The 21,311-nt window shown below is 37.5% G+C and overlaps 1 protein-coding gene across 5 annotated transcripts in view; it reads right to left on the minus strand.

Moving 5' to 3' along the window:
• Window positions 1–21,311, minus strand: part of GRM8 (glutamate receptor, metabotropic 8) — a 351,962-nt gene that overhangs the window by 77,583 nt on the left and 253,068 nt on the right. For all 5 annotated transcript variants that reach the window (XM_014964101.1, XM_014964097.1, XM_014964098.1 and 2 more), the window contains one exon: window positions 860–996. In XM_014964101.1, the coding sequence (XP_014819587.1) occupies window positions 860–996 (137 nt within the window). The remainder of the gene's footprint in view (window positions 1–859; window positions 997–21,311) is intronic.

The raw sequence follows: 21,311 nt of genomic DNA on the forward strand, positions 1-21,311 counted from the left end.
CAAGGGACTTTCCTGTTTTCTTCACACATGATCAGCAAACATAACTCTTGTTACACTACATACGTAATTCCCATAACATTGTCAGTTGTGCCCTGACATAATGTGTAAAGACACAGAGGATCATTTCTTGGGTAGCTGGAAGCTGGTGGGGATGAGGGGTGTTCTGCCAGCCAGGCACTGGCACGTCACCTCTCTCCTCCCCACCCTTCAAAGAGAAGCAGCCACCCTTGTACGGGTGTTTGGGATGGGGAGTTTTTAGGTAGGGTAGAACACCAGAGGAGATGCTGTTCTCCATCCTGGAACAGGGAAAGCATTTACGGAGGCAACAGACAGACTTCAAGGAAATGCTTCATATGGAGTTGGGGAAAAAAAAAAAAAAAAAAAAAATTACTAAAAAATATTGCAGTAGTTCATCATCACAGTGTTTCAACTAAATCATAAGTGGTTAGAGAGCCCAAACTTCTCCTTTACTTAACACATTCCCATCCCCCTACTTTATTTGAAATAACTGGGCAATAAATATGTACCCATCATTTTATCTGACACATGTTTTTGAAGGATGACTTACTATTTCCCTGCCTAACATAATAATCAGTCTGAGAAATATCAGATAGACAATGATTTTAAAATATCATTTAAAAGAAAAGGTAAAAACACAATACAACCTACTTTAAAATAGAAAGAACTTTGTTCAGGTTATTGTGCTATCTTTTACTGTCTTCTCAAGAAAAGAATGAAAAATCTTTCTTCTGCCAACTGTCAGAGACTAAATCATCAATATTTTGAAAGTGTTTTGAAATAATATAATACTCAAATGAGTATTCTCTGATGTCAGCGTTATAATCAGACTGGTACTTACATTTAGATGAAGTTGATTTGTCCACTGACCAATTACTTTGTATTCAGTACTCTTGTTGGTGATTTGATACTGAAAAATATCATAGCGTCCAGGAGCATCTCCATTTTCATTGAAGATAACGGGTGTTCCAGCACTCCCTGAAAAAAAATTAAAAAGCAATTTGGATAAATACCTTTAAAGCAATTTTCCAGAAGATATATTTTGGAGGAAAAATGTTAATTAGAGATTGAGCAGGTTCTTCGTAATGCAAGGCTAGTATGGTAATAAATCCAAAGATCTCACAAAAAGAAAATGTGTGTTATTACCATCATCAAAAAATCTACCATACCTATGATAAATCAATTTTAAAATATAGTCTTTTTCAGTCTTTTTGTTTGTTTGCTTTTGTTTGTCTTGTGTGTGTGTTATACAACATTAAGAAATTCTGTGATAAAACAGCAGTGGAGAAACTCCTTTTGATTTTCAAAAGGGTACAATTTCACTTTAGGATGTAAATATAGTGCAGCAGGGACAAAATAGCAATCTTGTAATGAAATTCATAAAGAATTTCCATGTTAAGTATAAAGAAAAAATTAATATCATCAACTTAGGAGACAGCATTCTTAAAAGACCTTGAGACGCATGTGTCTGAATCTGGTCACAGTTAATGTGATCAGTTTCTAGCACTGACCACCTGTGTAAAAGTGTTTTATCAAAATAAATTAAGGATAGCAGCTGTGCTTGTTGCTCTCTCCTTTATACATGACACTGCTTGACAGAAAAGTCCATTGCTGAAGCTGTCAAAAGTTATAAATCGACACGGTTCTTACTTCGATCAACAAAATGTTCAAAGATTGAAAACTACTCGTCTACCTTGGCAACCAGGCCAGCCAAATTAGAACACATTCTGATGAATTCCCTCAAGGTGACATCAAGGATCTGCAGTCCTACAGAGAGTCTGCAAAAACTACACCAAGAATGTAATTTTCATGCATCCACAAGCTCATATTTATAGGTGAATCATATTTATAATTGAGGTCCATTGAAGACAAATTCAAGTATGTTAAAATTCTATTTCAGTGACTGGAGAATGAAGTCTATTTTAACTAAGGAAAAACCCCAAAGCACCACAACATCCACCCCTCAATGTTTTCGGATTTCTCCATATGAACAACTAAGAAAGAGAATATCTAGTTTATTGTAAATTCCTACAGTATAAGACTTATTAATGTAGCACCTGGAGGCACTAAGTCCACTGTGAGTGGTTTCCAGAGAATGCAAAAAACGCTTGAAACTTCTGCACACATATCAAGCAGAAGATAGTGAGTAGAAGTGGGGACATAAATCTAAATACCCCAGAATTTCATCATAAATACTTCTTCTTGTATGTCTGTCTCCCATAAAGTATTTTGTTCTACTGTCTTGTATAGCAGCTTTCATACAAAACTGATACCCAGTGAAATAAACAGTGCTTTGATAGTGACAAGTGGCACATTAACTACTGTGCCAATTTCACAGTTCTGCCAGCAAAAATCTGGCTGCAAAAACTAGATGTGAGCAACCATGGAAGAGGAGTATCAAATAATTATGTGTGATAAGGACTTAAGACCCCATGAAGATACAAGAGACTCAACACAAAACTTTGGAAAGCTGTCTGTGCTTTGCTCCCAATTCTTTTGCCAAAATGAAGGGCAAGAAAAATGCCAGCCTACAATCTTCCAAGCAATGAAATTATTCTTCACTGATCAAATAGCAGGTTGATCCAATAAATTTCTTCTACCCAATAAACACAACAACTGTTGTTGGTCTATAGGTATGGAGGTAACCTTCAAAATATTACTCTCAAGTAATGATTGAATTCATCTTTCCACTCAGCAGCATTTGAAGAGCTCATGGAAAGAACAGGTATCTTTTACCAGCAGATACAAAATAGCCTTTTGTATCCCTTAAGACTGATGGGAACTTCAGACGTTCCTATGCTCAGCAATAACAGTGTGAGTTTATAATCTATTGCTGGTCCTAGAAATATCATGTACAAAGAGACAGACTATAGTACAGGCCAGAATCATCCTTCTCTGTGATACAGCAGTGTTCTCAGCTAGAGTGTAACAGCATCTCACGCTGTGCACCTCAGTCAACAGGGACATAGCATCCTGCTGAATTCAACTGCCACTCTGAGTCCAACAATTTTTTTTCTTATAAAGCAGAAGTTAAACCAACCTTTGTCAAGTTAATAAAATTAAGCTTGTTAAAAGCTGGAATAAGTCACAAAACATTCAGACCTTCAAACACTAGGAAGAACTCACTATCCCTCTGTTGAATAGCAGATTTTAGAAAGTACAATAACAGCCAAGTACAATAACTTAAAGTGGTCACAGTGTCTGCTCTAAAGTAAATGTAATTATGTTCTAGCAATGCTGCCATAACTAGTAGATAGTGTTAGCAAGCAGTAACAGACCATTATTTTCATCCCTGTCTTACAGAATAACAGAATGATATAGGGTTGGAAGGGCCCTCTGCAGATCATCTAGTCCACCCCCCCTGCCAAAGCAGGTTCACCTAGAGCAGGTTTCACAGGAACGTGTCCAGGTGGGTTTTGAATGTCTCCAGAGATGGAGACTCCACCACCAATCTGGGCAGACCGTTCCAGGGCTCTGCCACCCCAAAGTGAAGAAGTTCCTCCTCATGTTTAGATGGAACTTCTTATGTTCAAGTTTGTGGCCATTACCTCTTGTCCTGTCACTGGGAACCACTGAAAAAAGACTGGCCCCATCCTCTTGACACAGTCAGCCTTTAGGTATTTATAGGCATCAACTGAATTTATGATTATAAATTGGATATTATGATTTAGATATGTCTTTTAGTTCATGTTGAATGAATCATTTAATGGACTTAAAATAAGGAGGTATGCATTGCTGGGTTGTGCTAATAAACCATTAGCTACATAATCAGGAAAGCAAAGCTTAAAGACAAAAAAAGAAAAACTGGCGATTTTACCAAGGGTTCCCAAAATTATGACTGCAAGACAGTAGCAGAAGACTTGAAAGTGTAAGGGCAGAATGAAACCAGAGGTTTCAAGGCTACAGACAAATCACCAATGGTTGATTAGTATTCTTAAAAAACTGTTAATCTCATCTGAAGAAAAATATACCCGAGTGTATGATCCGGATGAACAGTTCATCTGAAAATGGCTAATATCGAAAATGAAAAGGTTTTCTAAGAAAATGTACTTTGTTGAATAGTCCATCAAATTAAAGTGAATACTTCTGTGGAAAAACTGATTAACACTGTATAGAGATCAGATAATTAACCCATGTAGAGAAACATTGTAGCTGACCATAACTAATAGCATAGGTGGGGGCACATCTAGAATCTGTATATAACACTGTAACAAATGCCATTGAGTTGTACAAGAGCCTCTTTTTTGGCAATCAGATATGCAGAACTGAGCACTCTTGATATCTGGTACTCTACTGCCACTTTTGTTTATACTGTATCATTCCCATTACAGGGAATTGCATCTTAGCTCTAGTTTAAGACATTGAGTGTTTAATTGCTCCACTTAATGGTCATTGAGAACCTGGCTGATAAACCTAAATGCAACACGCTGTGAAGAGAATGTAATCTAGAAAGTAATACAGTAATACAGAAAGTAATATAACTTGGGTATCCTCATCCAGGAACAACGTTATTCAGCACCATCATAGGAAAACTGTTACTTTTGCTTAGGCAAAATGTCCCTGTAATAGGACAGTGTAGACCACCTCAGAGAATACAAAGCAGCCTACATTTTTAAAAATAATTTCACTAATTTAATAATCTTTTTTTTTAATAATTTTTCAACAATCATTTCAAGGTAGCTAAAGAGCAGTAGGAGAACTGTGCCTTTGGGCCTTTTCACATTTTATTTTCTGTGTGTTTAGGTTGCCGTACATTATTTTAACCCATGATTGACTCAGGAAATTGTGTTCAGTCACCATCTTAACTAAATTTTTAGTATATTCTGGATGGCTAAAACAGAAGTACATAGTAGAATTTCAAGAATATATAATAAGTTTGGCTAAATATGGAAAATCATGTGTGAGCCTTCACCTTCTTCATATTTCCTTTACAGATTCACAGATTCAACAGAGTCGGAAGGGACCTCTAGAGATCATCTAGTCCAACTCCCCTGCTAAAGCAGGAACGCCTAGAGCCCATTACTCAGGACTGCATCAAGGTGGGTCTTAAAAATCTCCAGAGAAGGGGACTCCACAACCTCCCTGGGCAGCCTGTTCCAGGGCTCTGTCACCCTCACTGTAAAGAAGTTCTTCCTCATGTTTGAGTGGAACTTCCTATGTTCCAGCTTGAGCTTGTTGCCCCTCGTCCTATCACTGGAAACCACTGAAAAGAGTCTGGCTCCATCATCCTTCAACCCACCCTTTAGATACCTGTAAACATAGATGAGGTCTCCCCTCAGTCTTCTCTTCTCGAGGCTAAAGAGCCCCAGCTCTTTGAGCCTTTCCTTGTAAGGGAGGTGCTCTAATCCCTTAATCATCTTGGTTGCCCTACGTTGGACTCTCTCCAGTAGTTCCCTGTCCCTCTTGAACTGGCTAGCCCAGAACTGGACATTGTATTCCACTTGGGGCTTTACCAGTGCAGAGTAGAGGGGCATGTGCCAATCCTTTTTTTTCCTTCTTTTTTTTTTTTTTTTAAATATATAAACATATTAACTTATTTTGAGATCTGTTTCAAAAGTCTCTCTGCTGAGGAATTACAGAATACTTTTAGGATGTCCTTTTTTTTTCAGATGTATAACTGTAAACTGATAAGTGGAAGGAAAATTTTGAATTTTACAACGTGCATTGTTCAAAAGGCTTACAGACCCTTTGGCGGTTAAAAAGGTAAAACAAAATAGGAAAATGCAGCTCATTTAATGTCCTCAGTCTGTACAGGAAAGACTAGCAGTTCAGTCTCATGGTTAATATAGGGTGAAAGTGTTCATTTTTCTCTACAGGAACTACTTAACCAAAGGGGACAAAAGGGAAAAGATACAGTGAGAAACACATAGAGGCAGAGCTCCATCCATTCTTCTACTCCTTCAAAGACATCACAGAACGAAGTGATTACATTGTCCTGACAGCAGAGCTGTAGCTGCATCTAATGATGTCAAAATACAGACATAGAAACACTGGGGTGCACTTCTAAAATGGTTGGTGTACTGAGTTTTTCAAGTCATGAACATAAGCATTTGTCTACTACTGGACATCCTTTTAAGAGCCATATATACTGTAAGTATGATGTGGTCACCCAAAAGCTTCAAAGTCTTTACTGTATGGCATACCAAATTCTTCAGATTTTTTGAAACACTGAATGGCTGATAAAAGGATACTGCTCCAAAATCACTCCAAAATCAAACTGAATTAATAATCTTCTATAAACTCCATAGAAGGATGTTTCATAGACTAGTTCTGTTACCATTCATCTGAAGACAATCCATATCCATGACATAAAAGAATAAGTTACATTTTATTAAGCCTAAGGACACATTTACTTATTGTAGGTATAAAGTAATCTGGTACTGAAAGCAATTCTCCCTTCTCCTTCCCAGTTTACAGCCAGCAGCATTTAACAACTCTGAGTGTTAAACTAGCACATTAGCTAAACATCACTGAAGCAATGTGTCTGTGACCTCAGCTGTTCATAAGCCTTTCAAAATGCAGCTTTAACTAGCCAGAAATGTTATTTGGAGAAGAAAAAAATAGTAAAACGCATGAGGTTTTTAATTCAGAATGGATCCTTTTGAATTTTTAATGCTTTACACTAGTGTCAAGGAGGACTTTTTGTGATAAACAACCGTTTTATGACATGTCCTTTGTGCACTGAACTTGAAAATTCACATTCTTCTGAAGAAATTCTTAAACATGTACCTTGATATTCTGAAGATGTTGCTCTGCAACTACCTTATTCTGCATGTGCCTACTTTAATAAGTTACATTTCTCATTAATCTAAAACATCACCACTCCTAATTCAAACTGCTATTTCAGTTCCCTGTGAGGTTATGGAGCACGCTTTTCCAGATGCCTTCCAGTGAAGTTGTTCTCTTTACATCCCAGATGGTGGAAAAGAAGTGGAATGACTGGAAAACCATAAGTTCACATGTACTAGTGGCCAACTGCATATTAAAGTGATCAATCTGTAACGGTAATTAGAATAGTGGTGAACCTTACTTAAAAAAATTAAATCTGTTAAATTAAATCAACAACCTGGGATTTTTCCTATATGAAAACCTTTAATAAAAATATGAGGCACTGCTACTTCAGTGCCTCGACAAAAGTGGAGAAAGTGGTTATGCTGTTAATTTTCACAATTGCTGCTTACAGAATATTCTGACTAGTGAACCTGTTTTCATTACAAAGCTTGATAGCAGCTACACATCTGTCATTTCACCAGATTTCAGTGGCTTTATATTAATTTCATTTTTTAAACTGAAATGAAAATTATTTAAACTAAGTCTTCATCCTTTGAGCTGCTCCACATAGGCTGTTTTATCTGTTATGAATCCTAATGCAGTCAGCATGGATTCAAGGGTATGTTTAGGTGAATGGAAGTCAAGCAGTTTATTGTACACTATAATACAGTTAACTGTTGTGAATCAAAAATTTCAGAATCCACCAGCTGTTAGAATTTGGCTTTCCTGAAAGACTCAGTTTCATAGAATCAATCCTTATTTCATTAATTTATACAATTAGTTTCAAGTGCTAGAGTTGGGGGTTCAGATTTTTTTTTAAATTTGCATTTCATTTTAATTATCTGTCAAAAGGGAAAAAAAATACTACGGTGGTGTACGTGAACTAAATTGTTCTCAGTAAAGTAGAAAGATGGAGAGTAACTTTCCATACTGAGAGTTCCCAGAGAAGAACTATGCAAACTATGCATTTGTAAAATTAAACAAGAAATTTGTGACTGTTAGGTATTTCACTGAGACAAATGAAATAGAATGTTGGAATGGAATCAACAGAGAGAGTAAATATTAGCTGAAAAAAACCCAAAACAACCCAAACCAGGGAATTATAAACAACTAAATCAGAAATAACAAAAGATAATTTCTGAATGTTATGTTGGCAGTCAAAGGAGGAATGCACACTGTATCAAACTATGTAAGGTTTGTGGGAAATGAAGCCATTATCTACTCAATCTCCATAATGCAGACATTTTCAAACAATGAGCAATGTGGTTACTAAAATAACAAATTGTCTAACACCTATTCAAAATCTGAAAAGACTTCTCTTTATGCTCACCCTAAATGTCTCAGTTCAAGATTAGGACAATAAAACAAAATTACATTCAGTTACTCTAAACATAGATGTTTATTGACATTTTAAATGTCCTAAGATACTAGAGACATCCACACAGATATGCAGAGTACGCACATGACAGAGAACCCATGCCTTTCCAAAGCAGCAGCTGGAGGACAGATGGATACCCTGGGGTATTTGAAATGGCATTCAACGCCCATGTTTAGGCATTATCTTACTTACCACGGGGCAGATTCTGTCTGCTCGTGTACGAATGTACAAAGCAGAACAAATGAGAAACTGAGAGTGCTACAGGAAATGAATTATATACAGATCTGGAGCATATGTGATATAAATTATGGTGGTACCCATTACAAGGCTTATAGAGAAAGTAAAGAATTTGGTACTAAAATTAACTGGTATAAATCAATTCTGGGTCACGCAGTACAACTTTATATTATTGAAGCTGATGGACAAGAAATTTAGTTGTGCAGAGCTGGGTATAATTTATTTGATGTCTTCATCCTCAGCACAGTGAATGATTAGAAATGTGTACTTCTGTGAAAGGAACAGTTCATTCCACCCCTGCATGAGAATGCCAGTCAGGGTGGATATCATGAGCATATACTATTTAAAATAACAAATAACAGGTAGTACTGTTTTCCTTCCAGAATGTGTTAGAACTTCCTGCAACAGCAAAAAACAGAGACATAATGTCTCCTAAAACTTACCCTAAAATGAATAAAATTTGAAGATGAGACTGAGTTGTTGCAGCCAACAGTATAGCTATGTTAAAAAGCAATTTGCACCATCATTCATTAGTATGTCTGTAAGTGGTTACTAAAAGCAGTGATCTAGATTAAATTCTGGGTCATGCAGTCCTTCAACTACTAATTGCAAGGAGAATATAGAGGAGAAAAATTCCTTTACATTTTCTTTGCTCCCAAGATTCTCTGCCCAAGCATCTGCTATTGGTCACTCTCAGCAAATGCACTACACTGGTGAAATTTTACATACATCTTCTAACAAGTGAGACTTGCTCCAGAATATAAAAGGACAGGACTCTAGCTTCTCTCCTCATAGCACCTTCAATTTAGTAACAGATGATAAGTATACCTGTAATACAATCACATCATGGATTAAACTTCATATTTTGCCAGATAAGGAATTAAAATTGCTAGACACCAGCCCTGCTGTGGTGACATAATATAATAAGGCTGTTTTGGGCTGATCCCATTCTTCTCTGCACAGCGAGGTTATGCCTCTACCCTCACCTCTCTTCCCAGAGGTGGGTCAATGTCACATGAATGACTTTCCCTATTCCAGGGCTAACTGGGAAGGGTAGGAGATGTAGATGAGCTTCTTCACTGCTGGTGAAGGTGCTAAAGAAGGGTAGGAGATGCAGATGAGCTGCTTCACTGCTGGTGAAGGTGCTAAAGCAAGGCAGGCATTTAGCACTGTGGTATTGGCAGAAACATCCATCAATCCTAGGAAAGCAGTGTGAAGAAGGAGGTTCTGATGGGATAGGAACTACCAAGGAACAGAAAAGCCATTTTGGACCTCCACTTGCAATTCTGCTTGCCACCTTACATTCCTTTCACCTCTGGAAAAGGGACAGTCCTGTCCACACAATGACATTCGAGTAGATAGGGAGGGGGACTTGGGAGAGTAGGCGAAAAAGCTTGCCATTCCCTACATATAACCCAAAAGCTCAGTGCTACCAGCATACTTAGAAGAATATGGTGTGGTTTTATTCCGTACTCAGGAAATCCATAGAGGCAGGTTTCATCTTAAAATCTACAGCATACATTGTGTGCCAGAGAAGATTGGTTCAGTTCTGCAGCTGAAGAACCCAGAAAGTCAAAAAAAGCCAACAGGGTCTGGGAACAGCTGTTACATACAATCCCTTAAAAATCAAGAGATGACATAAAACTCCACTGCAAGATAAATACTACTCTAGCAACATAATAAAATAGTAGCAAAGTGATATGACATTAACTAATACAAGCTACCAGCTTGTATTATAAGAGGAAATCATACGCGGGTGGTTAGGTTTTGGGAGTAACAACTATACAAACATGTAAATAAATGCAAAAGGTTTAGTTTGCATGATATTATACACTGGATAGTATCAAACATTCTTGAGTGGAAAAATGTTAATTTTAATGCTATTGTGTATATGTTCATATATTTTTAAAATGTTGTTGTTGGTTTTTTCTTTTCAAATGTATTTTGAAGCACTAGTAATAGCAAGCACATTTCTTGTAATCCTTCTGAGAAGAGTTCATAGTTACGATTTTCCACAAGAAAAAAAAAATAAAAAGAAAAGAAGGTAGCTTACACATATGCTGGGAAGTAAGTGGGAGTGAAAGTGTGAGGAATCTTTACTACAAATATAACTGCAAGTCATTTGTTTCAGTATTGCCAAAATGAACAGACTTGAAGTAGACATGCATTTCTCCCCAGAATAGCAATCACCCCCAGTCCTCAGCAACATGACTATACAATGAGTGCCCAGTGTAAAAGAGTCTTTATATCATTTATTTCTATTCTCATAATTTTACAGGTACATAAACTCTTCCAAGAAGCTGTACCTGTGCAGTGTCATTGGCAGAGATCAGAGGAGACTGAGGACATCCAGGAGTGTCCAAAAACTTTTGCATTAGCAGTCTAATTAATATGTTCCTGGGAAGCACAGAGAAAAATTCCCACTTGACCATAAATCTGGCCATCAGTTTATCTCAGGGTACACAAGTAAGACACACCAACACATGTGAGAACTCCATGTCACTGAGTGCTTGGGTGCACCGTGTCTGCATCTGTCTTCAGCAGTAGCCAGTCTCCAGTGATTCATGAGATACTGAGGATCCTCCTTATTCAACCTTCTCCATTTTTACTTGCTTTGTGACATTATTTGGGGAGGGTAATGTGGCACTTCATCCCCCCACCTTTTTTTTTTTGTTGCTGTTGGTTTACTAGTCCCAGAAAGATGTACTTATTTTAGCACTACTGACCTCTGTCACTGAAATCACAGTACTTCCTCTGAGGTCACCTGCTGTGTTCATCCTATCTGGACACTGTGCATTTTAGGAGAAAAAAAAACCTCTTCTCTTCCTGGATGAATGTTCATACATCATTCTACAGCAGTCTTGCTATTACAATATATACAAACATAAATATTAATTATTTTGTCTCTTTATTATTTTAGTCTTTCAAAGACTTCTGGCCTTTGGTAAGTAGCTTATTTGCCCTGGAGTAAGAACTTCTGCTTGGTTCTACTAAAAGGTAGACTTGCAGCATAGTTTCTACTCCGCACCTCACGTCTTTTGGCACTGAAACTTTTCTATCAATTGACAGAGTGTCTTTCAGATGATACCAGACTTTTCTCATCAGCTTGCACTTACTGAATATGGGAAGGCAGAAATGTGTTCAAAAGACGGGTTGATGTAGTGCTGGGAGGTATGGTTTAGTGATGGTGTTGCTTTTTGTTTGTTGTGCAGGTGTCTATTTTTGTCAAAGTTATGTTGACGGTTGGACAAGATGATCTTTAAGGTCCCTTCCAACCTAGAAGATTCTGTGATTCTGTGAGTTACAGCTCTCCCCCTTCAGACTCCAGCCTGAGCGCTTACTTCAGGCTAGGATGAAAATGTGCCAAGCAGACACATCCACCCCTCTGCAGGTTTCAGAAGTCAAAAGAAACTAAGGTAAAGTGTTTCAGATAAACAACTCTAGTGAATATTAGTAACTCACAAGTGCTTGTAGTCTCAGAAAGAAAGATTTCTTCCCTTTCCACTCCAGAACAATACCTGTGGTACTGAACCACCTAAGAGAAAGGAGGTGTGGAGCTAAGTGAAAGCCCTGCCCAAATGGAGGTGGGGCTAATGTACGGAAGCAGAACAGAGACACATTACCACAGGAATCAATGCAGAGACTGCGATGTTCAGGAACTAGTTAAACTGCAAGGGATGTCTGCAGAAAAAGGGAGTCTCTTAAGAGCCATCTATACTTCCAGCTGCTGTTGGACAGAAGTTCTGGGGGTTTTTTCAGCTTCTCAAGCAGCTCTTCTGTACTAACAGATTTCCAAGGCTGATGGGAGGCAAATAACAGTGCTTTGCCACAGGTGATAGCAGCCTGGGGAGCAAGGCAGCATCCTGGTGAGGAAAGGTAACTACCGTCTTCAGAGTAATTGTTAAAATGGCATCAAAATGGGAAAGAGGGTAAATGGTCCTTCTAACAGGCATCATCTCCAGTACAGGAACTTCTGTCCCAGCTCCAGCAGAGCTTTTATTTGTGATTCTGCTCTTCTGTCTCCAAGCTATTCTATTGAAGTCTTCACCTGATGAGCACTCTGTTCAGCAAAGTATGAGTATGGAGTTACCCTGCACTAAGGTCACTACCTGTACTGAAGCTGGTGGCTGGCTTTGACACAGCTTCTGCCAACAACTTCTTTTTCACTGTGTTATTTTTAAATACAAAAGGGAAGTCTGGAATCAGAGGGAAAGGGTAACAGTTGCTCCCTTAGCTAACCTAGACCACGGTCACAGTTCTCAGACACCAAAAATGTGATTCATCATATTAATACTGACATGTAATGATTGTGGTATTTCATGTTTAAGCCTTCATTGTTTTTGCAGAATTTATGCTAGAATAAAAATGAACAGAAAAGGAAAAAAAAAAAAAAGAAAAAGGAAAAAAAAAGAAAAAACATTGTCACATAATCATAGTTGAAACAATGGATTACAATAAAAATGAAGGAACTAAACAATTTCCCATCTAAGGCTCATGCCAAATGTATTTGATTTACAAATAAAAAAAAAAAAAACAAAAACAAAAAAACAAAACACAAAACCAACCAAAAAACAACATACAAACCCACAGCCAAAAGCTGGATTATGGACTATGAAGATGTTCTGAAAGCACACAGATAATGTAAGATTTCTCAAACAGGACACATCTGTGTCCCTAACTCTGTCTCATTGGGATTGTTATTATGATACAGACATTAGTCCATTAATATTTAGTTAAAACATGTCATTTTCTTCTCTAACAAAACTCCCCTTAACATTTACTTTCACATACAGTTTAGTATGACCAATGTACTATCAGTCATCTATGAGGCTAGTTCACCTTGCTGAACAAGATCCTATTTGATATTGAGCTATTTCCTGTTGTTTTCAGAGTGCAATAAGCCATGTGACAATTAAAATAATTAAGCAGGTTAAAAGTGTATCAGAGAAGTTCCTAATATTGATTTCTACCAGTTGACAGGGATCAGAAAAAACCTTCCTTCCAGTTCTTCAGCTGGAGTCTAAATTGTGATGTTTAGAGAGGACACAGCTCCAAAGAGGAACTGATAAATATCCACAAGATATTTTGTAACTAGATTTCTTTTGTACAGTCTACATTGAAACAAACTAACTCACAGAACCATGCACACACCCACACAGAGAGCTTCAGGTCATGCTTGAATTATCAAAAAAATTTGGAGAGAGGCATCAAGCAGAGATGTCCCTGTCTGAATCACAGCTTTAGACTTTCCACAACAATGTTATTTCAGCCTCATGACCTTGTCATGTTTTATTGTTTGATGTTTCTAGAATGCAAAACAGTCTAATACAATTCGCAACGAATACTGTGTTATTCATTAAAGTATTAACTTGTGCTGAAAAGACAGGGCAGACTACAGAGCAGTTACTGAGAAGTCTGATGTGTCGCAGCAAGGAAAAAATGTTTGAAATTCCTGAGTCCTTCAACTCTGCATGGTGGTAATTAATGTATTGAAGTCAAAGGATAACAAATAGTTTCTGGGTTTTTATTGTCTTGTTTCTTTGTAATTACAGCAACCATTAGTGAGTAACTGGTGCCCCATGGAAATTTACTCTGTTGCCATGGTTATTTCAGGTAATTGTAGAGCTATTAATCTCCAAAGATATGCAACCATATTAATGTTATATCTATAAAACATTTAAGAAGTAATTTTAATTTAAAGTGCTTTACAAACAGTCTATGGGTCACAGCCTTACTGAAGAACTGACTTAAATTTGGAAGTGATGTAATTTAATAGACTAATAACCCATATACTCACTCCCACACCTCCCACTTTTTAAAGACCCTACTCTAGAGACCATACTGATCTTCCAGGAGGTCAGTCCATGAGATCTTTCAGTACAAACTTTTTAGAAACTTATATAGCAATGTCTATACTAATGTTATAACTTTGATGTTGTTAACAAAACGCATAACTGATTTTGTTTTCACAGACTCTTGTGCCTAGGATAACAGATTATTCACCTGTTTACGTGGAAAACATTCAAAGCTCTTGGTATCCAGGGAAGTAATTTATTTTTATTGAAAACAAAAGAGCACGTTTTTTTTTAGTATCATAACCAGGAACAATGTATGCTCTGAATGGCTAATCTCTCCATTCAAGGAGACCGATGATGAGTATTCCTCATTAACAAATTTTTACAGGTACAGTTCTGTATTAATGTTAGTGACTAAAATTGGCCGTATGAACAACAGGCTGTATTGTTAATGCAGTAAAGTTTGAGACTGCACTACTACAATATGGTCTACTGCTATGAGAAAGTCACATTCCAAATATTACAAATAGAAATACTGACCACTGACATTTTTGTATTACTGAAATTTTATAGTTTTTTGGATCCCAGATACGAAGTTCATGTAAAAGTGGGAAAATCTTTTAGCTTTCTTTAAAAAGTTCTGAATGCTCAGGGCCACAGAGAAAAGCTTTCATATGTAGCCAAACTGCTATTCAAAAAACAGATGGTGCAAAAGAATTGCTCCAAGAGTATTTTTAATCTTAGAATTTGAAGGCTTTTTGGGGCCCTGACTCAAGACATCTTTCTGCATGGTATTGGAATACTTAGTTACAGTAAGTGATAGACATCCTTCATATCTTGACATTATCTTCCCTCCATAACTAAAATATGTAATAATGACTAAATGACATGTTCATCAAGCAATGCTGACTTCTTCCTTCAGTGTCATAAGGAAGACATACACTGTTTAATTAATTACATAAATCAGGTTTGCAAATGATTTGCATTGTGGAAACAAGATAAAAGTTTTTTAAAAATCATAAAAACAAGTGAGATTTTATAAATGTGATTGGCTCATAATTTCAAAAATAAATCTTTATAATTTATCACTGTACAATGATAGTCACACAAAAACATAAATCCACATTCTTTTCTTTTCCCACAGTTATCAAGGCTTTTAACATTTAATATGCTGACTTGGGTTCAAATGCTAAAAAAGATACTATTTTCACAATTGGGCAATCAAAAAAGATAAACAGATACCATTGTTCTCTCAACTTATTATCAATCATAGTAATGACACTGTTCTGATTTCCTCCTTATCACAAAAGGTAGTTTCTATCTGATTTAAATATCGGTAGGCCTGTTGGAAGTTCATGGAGTGCAAAGACCTGTTGAATTGCCTAGAGACAAAGTCATACATCTTGAGTTGGCAAAAAGTGTGCCTGTCAAGAGGGCTGAACCCAGCAACACTGTGATGAAAAAAAGACACACACACACACACCAGACAAAAATAAGACCATCTTGCTCCTGGTACTATTCAGCATGTGCAAAAATAAACTCTTAGGACTGACTTGGAGAAAGTGTTGATTGGGTTATTCCACTCACCTGATCATGCCCAGGTGTCCAAAATCTAAGATTATAACACTTAAAAATAATTAATAATGGAAAGCTTAGTACCTAGATTCAATGCAGTTACTAGAATTCTTATAGGCATGAGTTATCTCAGGTATTTAATGTAAGCAGAGTCTTCCCAGCTGTTTGAAGCCTCATGAAGTCTCAAATAGCAGCTTACATCTCATCATCTCCAAGTTTTTTATTTTAAATGTCAGTAAATCTAGTGTTTTCACTATGCTATTTTGTTATTGTAACAGATGCCTGGTAGACATGAACAGGAAAATGTCTTGTATAGATTCCTATTTCCTTCTGCTATTTCCTTGTAAGGGAGTTGGACTTATGTACCATGTAAGTGTGAAAATCAATATTTTTCTCTGCAGCCTGCAGAGTAAATCCCCTTACGGAAAAAACAAAAAAAAACAAAACAAAACAAAAAAAAACAACACCAAACCAAAAACAAAAAGGCAATTTTTTGGTCCAAATTTTGGCATGATTTAAAAGACAATAAAACCAAAATGTGATAGTAAACATCTCTGCTTACTATAACCTGAGCAAGTGCAATGTGACAGAGCCTGTGCTAATTACTACAATTTGCACAAGCTTCAGTCATAATTGCATCCATGTATCTACAGGTAGTGTTATGTCCAAAGAGCAGAAGATGTAGGACTCATTGATTCCATTGTGTAAACTTCAGCTAACGCTACATGACCAGTGTTAGAAGCTTTTAACCACATCGATTTGATTTAATAAAGGTGATTTACAGACTATTTCCCTCCCAAATCCTTACCAGGACAAGATCCTAGGTGCTAATCTTGCAGAAACTGCCAAAGAGTTACAAAAATTGTTCCAAGGAAGAATCCTAAAGCAGAGAAAGAATACTGTACTTTTATCACAACCTGTCAGATTTCAGCTGGTTTCCCTTCCAGAAAAGCTCTATCAGTTCAGCCCACTCAAATACTGCTGCTTTCCATGCCTGTATTACATACCCTTAGAACAATGGCTTTGTCACCTATCAAAATCCCAATAAAATAAAAGAAACAACAGCTGATTTCTTATTCAGGAAAATAGTACAAAGCCATTTCAGATTCTTAAACTAATATTACCACTGCAGTTACCTGGAGCCCTTTCAGATTTGTTCCTTTTCAGGATAAACTTGATTATACGGGGCATGTAGTTGCAGTCTTAGTAAGCTAAATAAATAAGTAATGCACGTAAAATCCTGTTTTCTTGAAACACATCTGGCCTTTTTACTGTTTCTACAGCCCAAGGAAGTCTTAGGCCTTATTTATAGCTGATTCTCCCAACACAACTAGGCAGGGAAGACTGCAGGAAGGTATCCCCCGAGCTACTTCAGAAGAGCTAGCCTGCCCACGTAGCATGGTGCATTGTACATGTACCGCATGGAGCGGCACAACCTCCACAACCAACACAGCTTTGTTAGTACCATTCTGGGTCAGGTTCAGCAAGCCCCGTGTTGTGGCACTTGCATGATTTTGGTGCTCAGAGCAGTCTCAGTGAACTAAAAGTCCCCTCATCACTAATTTCCACTGTACAGCCTGTGATACATCCTTATTGCCTTTATACTCTTTGCTTTCTTTATCAACCACCTACACAATTCCTCTCTCCGCCTCATGAAACCTGAGAGTGCAAGCCAGGACCTTCACCATACACTGTATCATCAGATCTGCTATTCCATTACTTGGAATTACGTCTCTCAGTATTTACAGAAATTTCACTCTTTAAAGGGGCTTTGTTGACACTTACATTTGGTAAAGAAGAAGAAGGTCTAATAAGATAGTTTTAACCAGTTCTTGACTGGCTGATCTGTTTGAAAACATCTCATAATAATCCCCCATGCTATTATGAAAGCTGCTGACTTCTTTTCTCCTCTCACATTTCTTGTTGAAAATATGCTATCAAAGCCCATCATTAGCTTTCACTCAAGGAATCAGTGGTAGAAAAGAAGAGGCAAAATGAAATAAAAGAGTGTGAGTGTGTATATATTCCCCTTCCCCTACAGCCCCCTCCCAAAAAAAAATTTCATTCTCTTCACTATTTCCCCAATGCCTCAATTCAAGTACCTGAACCTAGGTGAGAAAGGAAGCTAGAACTGACTCCTAAAAAGGATACCTTTGAAAAGTTGCCTATACAAGGTCTACATGGAACGGGATGTCCAGGAGTCCTGACAGGCCCCTCCAGCACAGGAATTAACCTCAGCAGTGCAGCGCATGACCCTTTGCTATTTGTTCATCACTGCCTTTTCCCTTGAATGTTAAAGATGTTACTTACAGTTGCAATTTGTATATCTAGCCTCAGCAAGGATTACACTTTCCAAGTAAAATATTGTTTGATTGGTCACAGCTCTGCACTGTCCTCCCATGATATTTGACTGGTTGTGTGCTGAACGTACAGCACTGCAGAATGGCACAGGCTGTTCACTTTCCTTTTCAGGGCTTCCTCCATGTGTAAGCGTGGCATGTCCCCAGTGCTGTCACTATCACAGCATCCTTACCACTCCTGGATCTGGGCCAACTAAAATTTCCTGTTTGGCTACCTGAAAGACTTTAAAGTAGCTGGTCCCTGCCAGCTGTGCCAAATTTTTACAGTACAGTACTAAGGCAAAGATTTAATCATCCAGCGAGACCTCTGGCTATGGTACCATGATCATAGTTACTCCTAGTAAGTAAACAATAATTAGTGCCTGTTGCCATTAGGAAGGGTCTTCTGTGCATGCCATACAAATTAACCCCTTAGTCTTTCTGCTCCTGTAACTGATAACATCACAGATATTGCTACTTGCCTCCAACTATACGCCAGTTTCCATTCAACAAAATTCTAAAGCTGATAGAGCATTCTCACCTGCAGGGTTTACAGGTTTTCTTGCAATCAGTGTGAATTCTCCAGGTGTACAGGTGCTAGACTGAGAATTTTCACCTCTCGTCTTGCAACCAGAGTATATATTTCATACACCAAAGTTCAGCTGGAGTGGTCTCACCTGATGATTATGCAAGATTGTCCCTTAAACCTGTCAGATGATTTTTCACGTTTTACTTCTTGTTACTCTTTTATCATTCTCTTTTTCACTGAGACATTTTGTATCTTAAGATTATAAAAACCTGTTCTGATCATTACATTCCTTTTATTCTCTAATTTAATTTCTTGTTGCTTTTTTCTTTAGGATGGTGCTCTATCAACAAAATCACACCACAGGGCAGAGCGCAGCTTCATAAACAGTTCTTTAATAAATATAGGTATAAACATAGGTAATCACCAGAATCATGAGTTGGTTTCCTGAGAAATGTTCTTCTGAAATTCATGCACATAAACTGATTTTCACTAGCTGATATTCTGACAGACTTATTTATATGAAGAATGATATTTTATTGAGCAAAACAAAGCTAATAATTCCTGATAGATCACTCATAACTGTTTTGAAAATCTATCCAGAAAGCAATTTGTTCACATTATCATATTTACAACTTTTGTCCAGATGTTAAACTATTAAAGAAAAGTTAAAAACAAAACCAAAACCCTCTTCTTGTATTTTGCAAAAAGGCACTTATATTTGCCAGGTCATTGAGAAGATTTTCTTTACAGATATAATTCAACATATTAAAAAAGCTTTAGACTTTTTAATACAGTTTCCTACAGCTAAAATATGTTCTGTAAAAGAAGATCCTAATTTACTTCAGTCAAGTTGTGCATGGGAGCTAAAATCCACCCATACAACATTCGTTCCAGGACTGAGAATGTGAAGTAGTGAACAACATTTAGAAGAGCAGGATAATGATTAAAAACACCACCAAGAGAGCATTACACTATCCATCTAAGTCTATAATGATAATTTCCTAATACAGTGATCTAAATCTAATCAGTGATGCATGGTAATATATGAAAACATAGTCTTTACCACCTGCAGCAATACATCTCACCTGTGCTATGTTGCAGGCGTTAGACTCAAAGTCCTATTTAATTAATCACATTCTGCTTATCTAAATATACCCCCAGTGTTCACATAGACTGTTTCCTTCTTCTAGGTCATAAATTCACTGACATGTAAGGAATTACTGTCATTTATTTCTGCTGAACAAATTTCACCCTTTTTTTTTTAAATTGTCATAGAAAGTACATGTTAATGTAGAAAATTAAATGCTCTTCATCAGAATTGCTTGATATCATGGTGAGAAAATAATACTCTTTAGTAATACGTTTTAACTGTAAAGCTCTCTGAGACTCATAGAATGATACAAACAATATAACCAGATTTGAACTTAGGATATGTTATTGCTAAATTAATCTTTTCTAATATTTCTTAAAAAAAACCCAAACCTATGGTAGTAGATGTTTTTAAAGATAATGAAATGCCTATCAAGTGACTCTTCATGACAGAACTTAAAAAAAAGAGGTAAATAAAAGTATTTTTACTATGAAAGCAATAAAAAATATCTTTTTCAATTGAAATATTTATGTGGTTTTTTAATTGAATTTTTTCATAGTTTTTTTTCAGTGAAAATCGAAAAGGCTTCTGAATTTAAAAAAAAGTGTTATATTAAGATAACATCAATTGATGTTGATTCGGCAGATGTCTGAGATGTCCTCAGGTCCTGAGAGAACCAGTAGACGAAGTTGCTAAGCCACTCTCCATCATATTTGAGAAGTCATAGCAGTTGCTTGAAGTTCCTGCAGACTGGAAAAGGAGAAACATAACCCCCATTTTCAAAAAGGGAAAAAAGGAAGACCCAGGGAACTACAGCCCGGTTAGTCTCACCTCTGTGCCTGTCATGATCATGGAAAAGATCCACCAGGAAAACATGCTAAGACACATGGAAAATAAGGAGGTGATTGTTGACAGCCAACATGGCTTCACTAAGGGCAAATCGTGCCTGACAAATGTGGTGGCCTCCTATAACAGGGTTACAGTGTTGGTGGAAAAAGGAAAAGCAACTGATAGCATCTGCTTGGACTTGTGTAAAGCATTGGATACTGTCCCGCACGACATCCTTGTCTCTAAATTGGAGACACGGATTTGATGGATGGACTACTTGGTGGATAAAGAATTAGCTGGATGGCCACACTCAAAGAGTTGTCAACAATTCAATGTCCAAGGGGCAACCAGTGACGGGTGGCATTCCTCGAGGGTCGGTACTGGGACCAGTGCTGTTCTGTTGGAAACAAGGACAGTGGGACTGAGTGCATCCTCACCAAATTTGCTAACAACACCAACCTGTGTGGTGTGGTCAACACACTGGAGGGGAGGGATGCCATCAAGAGGGACCTGGACAGGCTTGACAGTTGGACCTGTGCAAACCTCATGAAGTTCAACAGAGGGTCGGTACTGGGACCAGTGCTGTTCTGTTGGAAACAAGGACAGTGGGACTGAGTGCATCCTCACCAAATTTGCTAACAACACCAACCTGTGTGGTGTGGTCAACACACTGGAGGGGAGGGATGCCATCAAGAGGGACCTGGACAGGCTTGACAGTTGGACCTGTGCAAACCTCATGAAGTTCAACAAG

Source organism: Calidris pugnax, unplaced genomic scaffold (genome assembly GCF_001431845.1).
Source record: "Calidris pugnax isolate Ruff unplaced genomic scaffold, ASM143184v1 scaffold44, whole genome shotgun sequence".
NCBI lineage: Eukaryota > Metazoa > Chordata > Aves > Charadriiformes > Scolopacidae > Calidris > Calidris pugnax.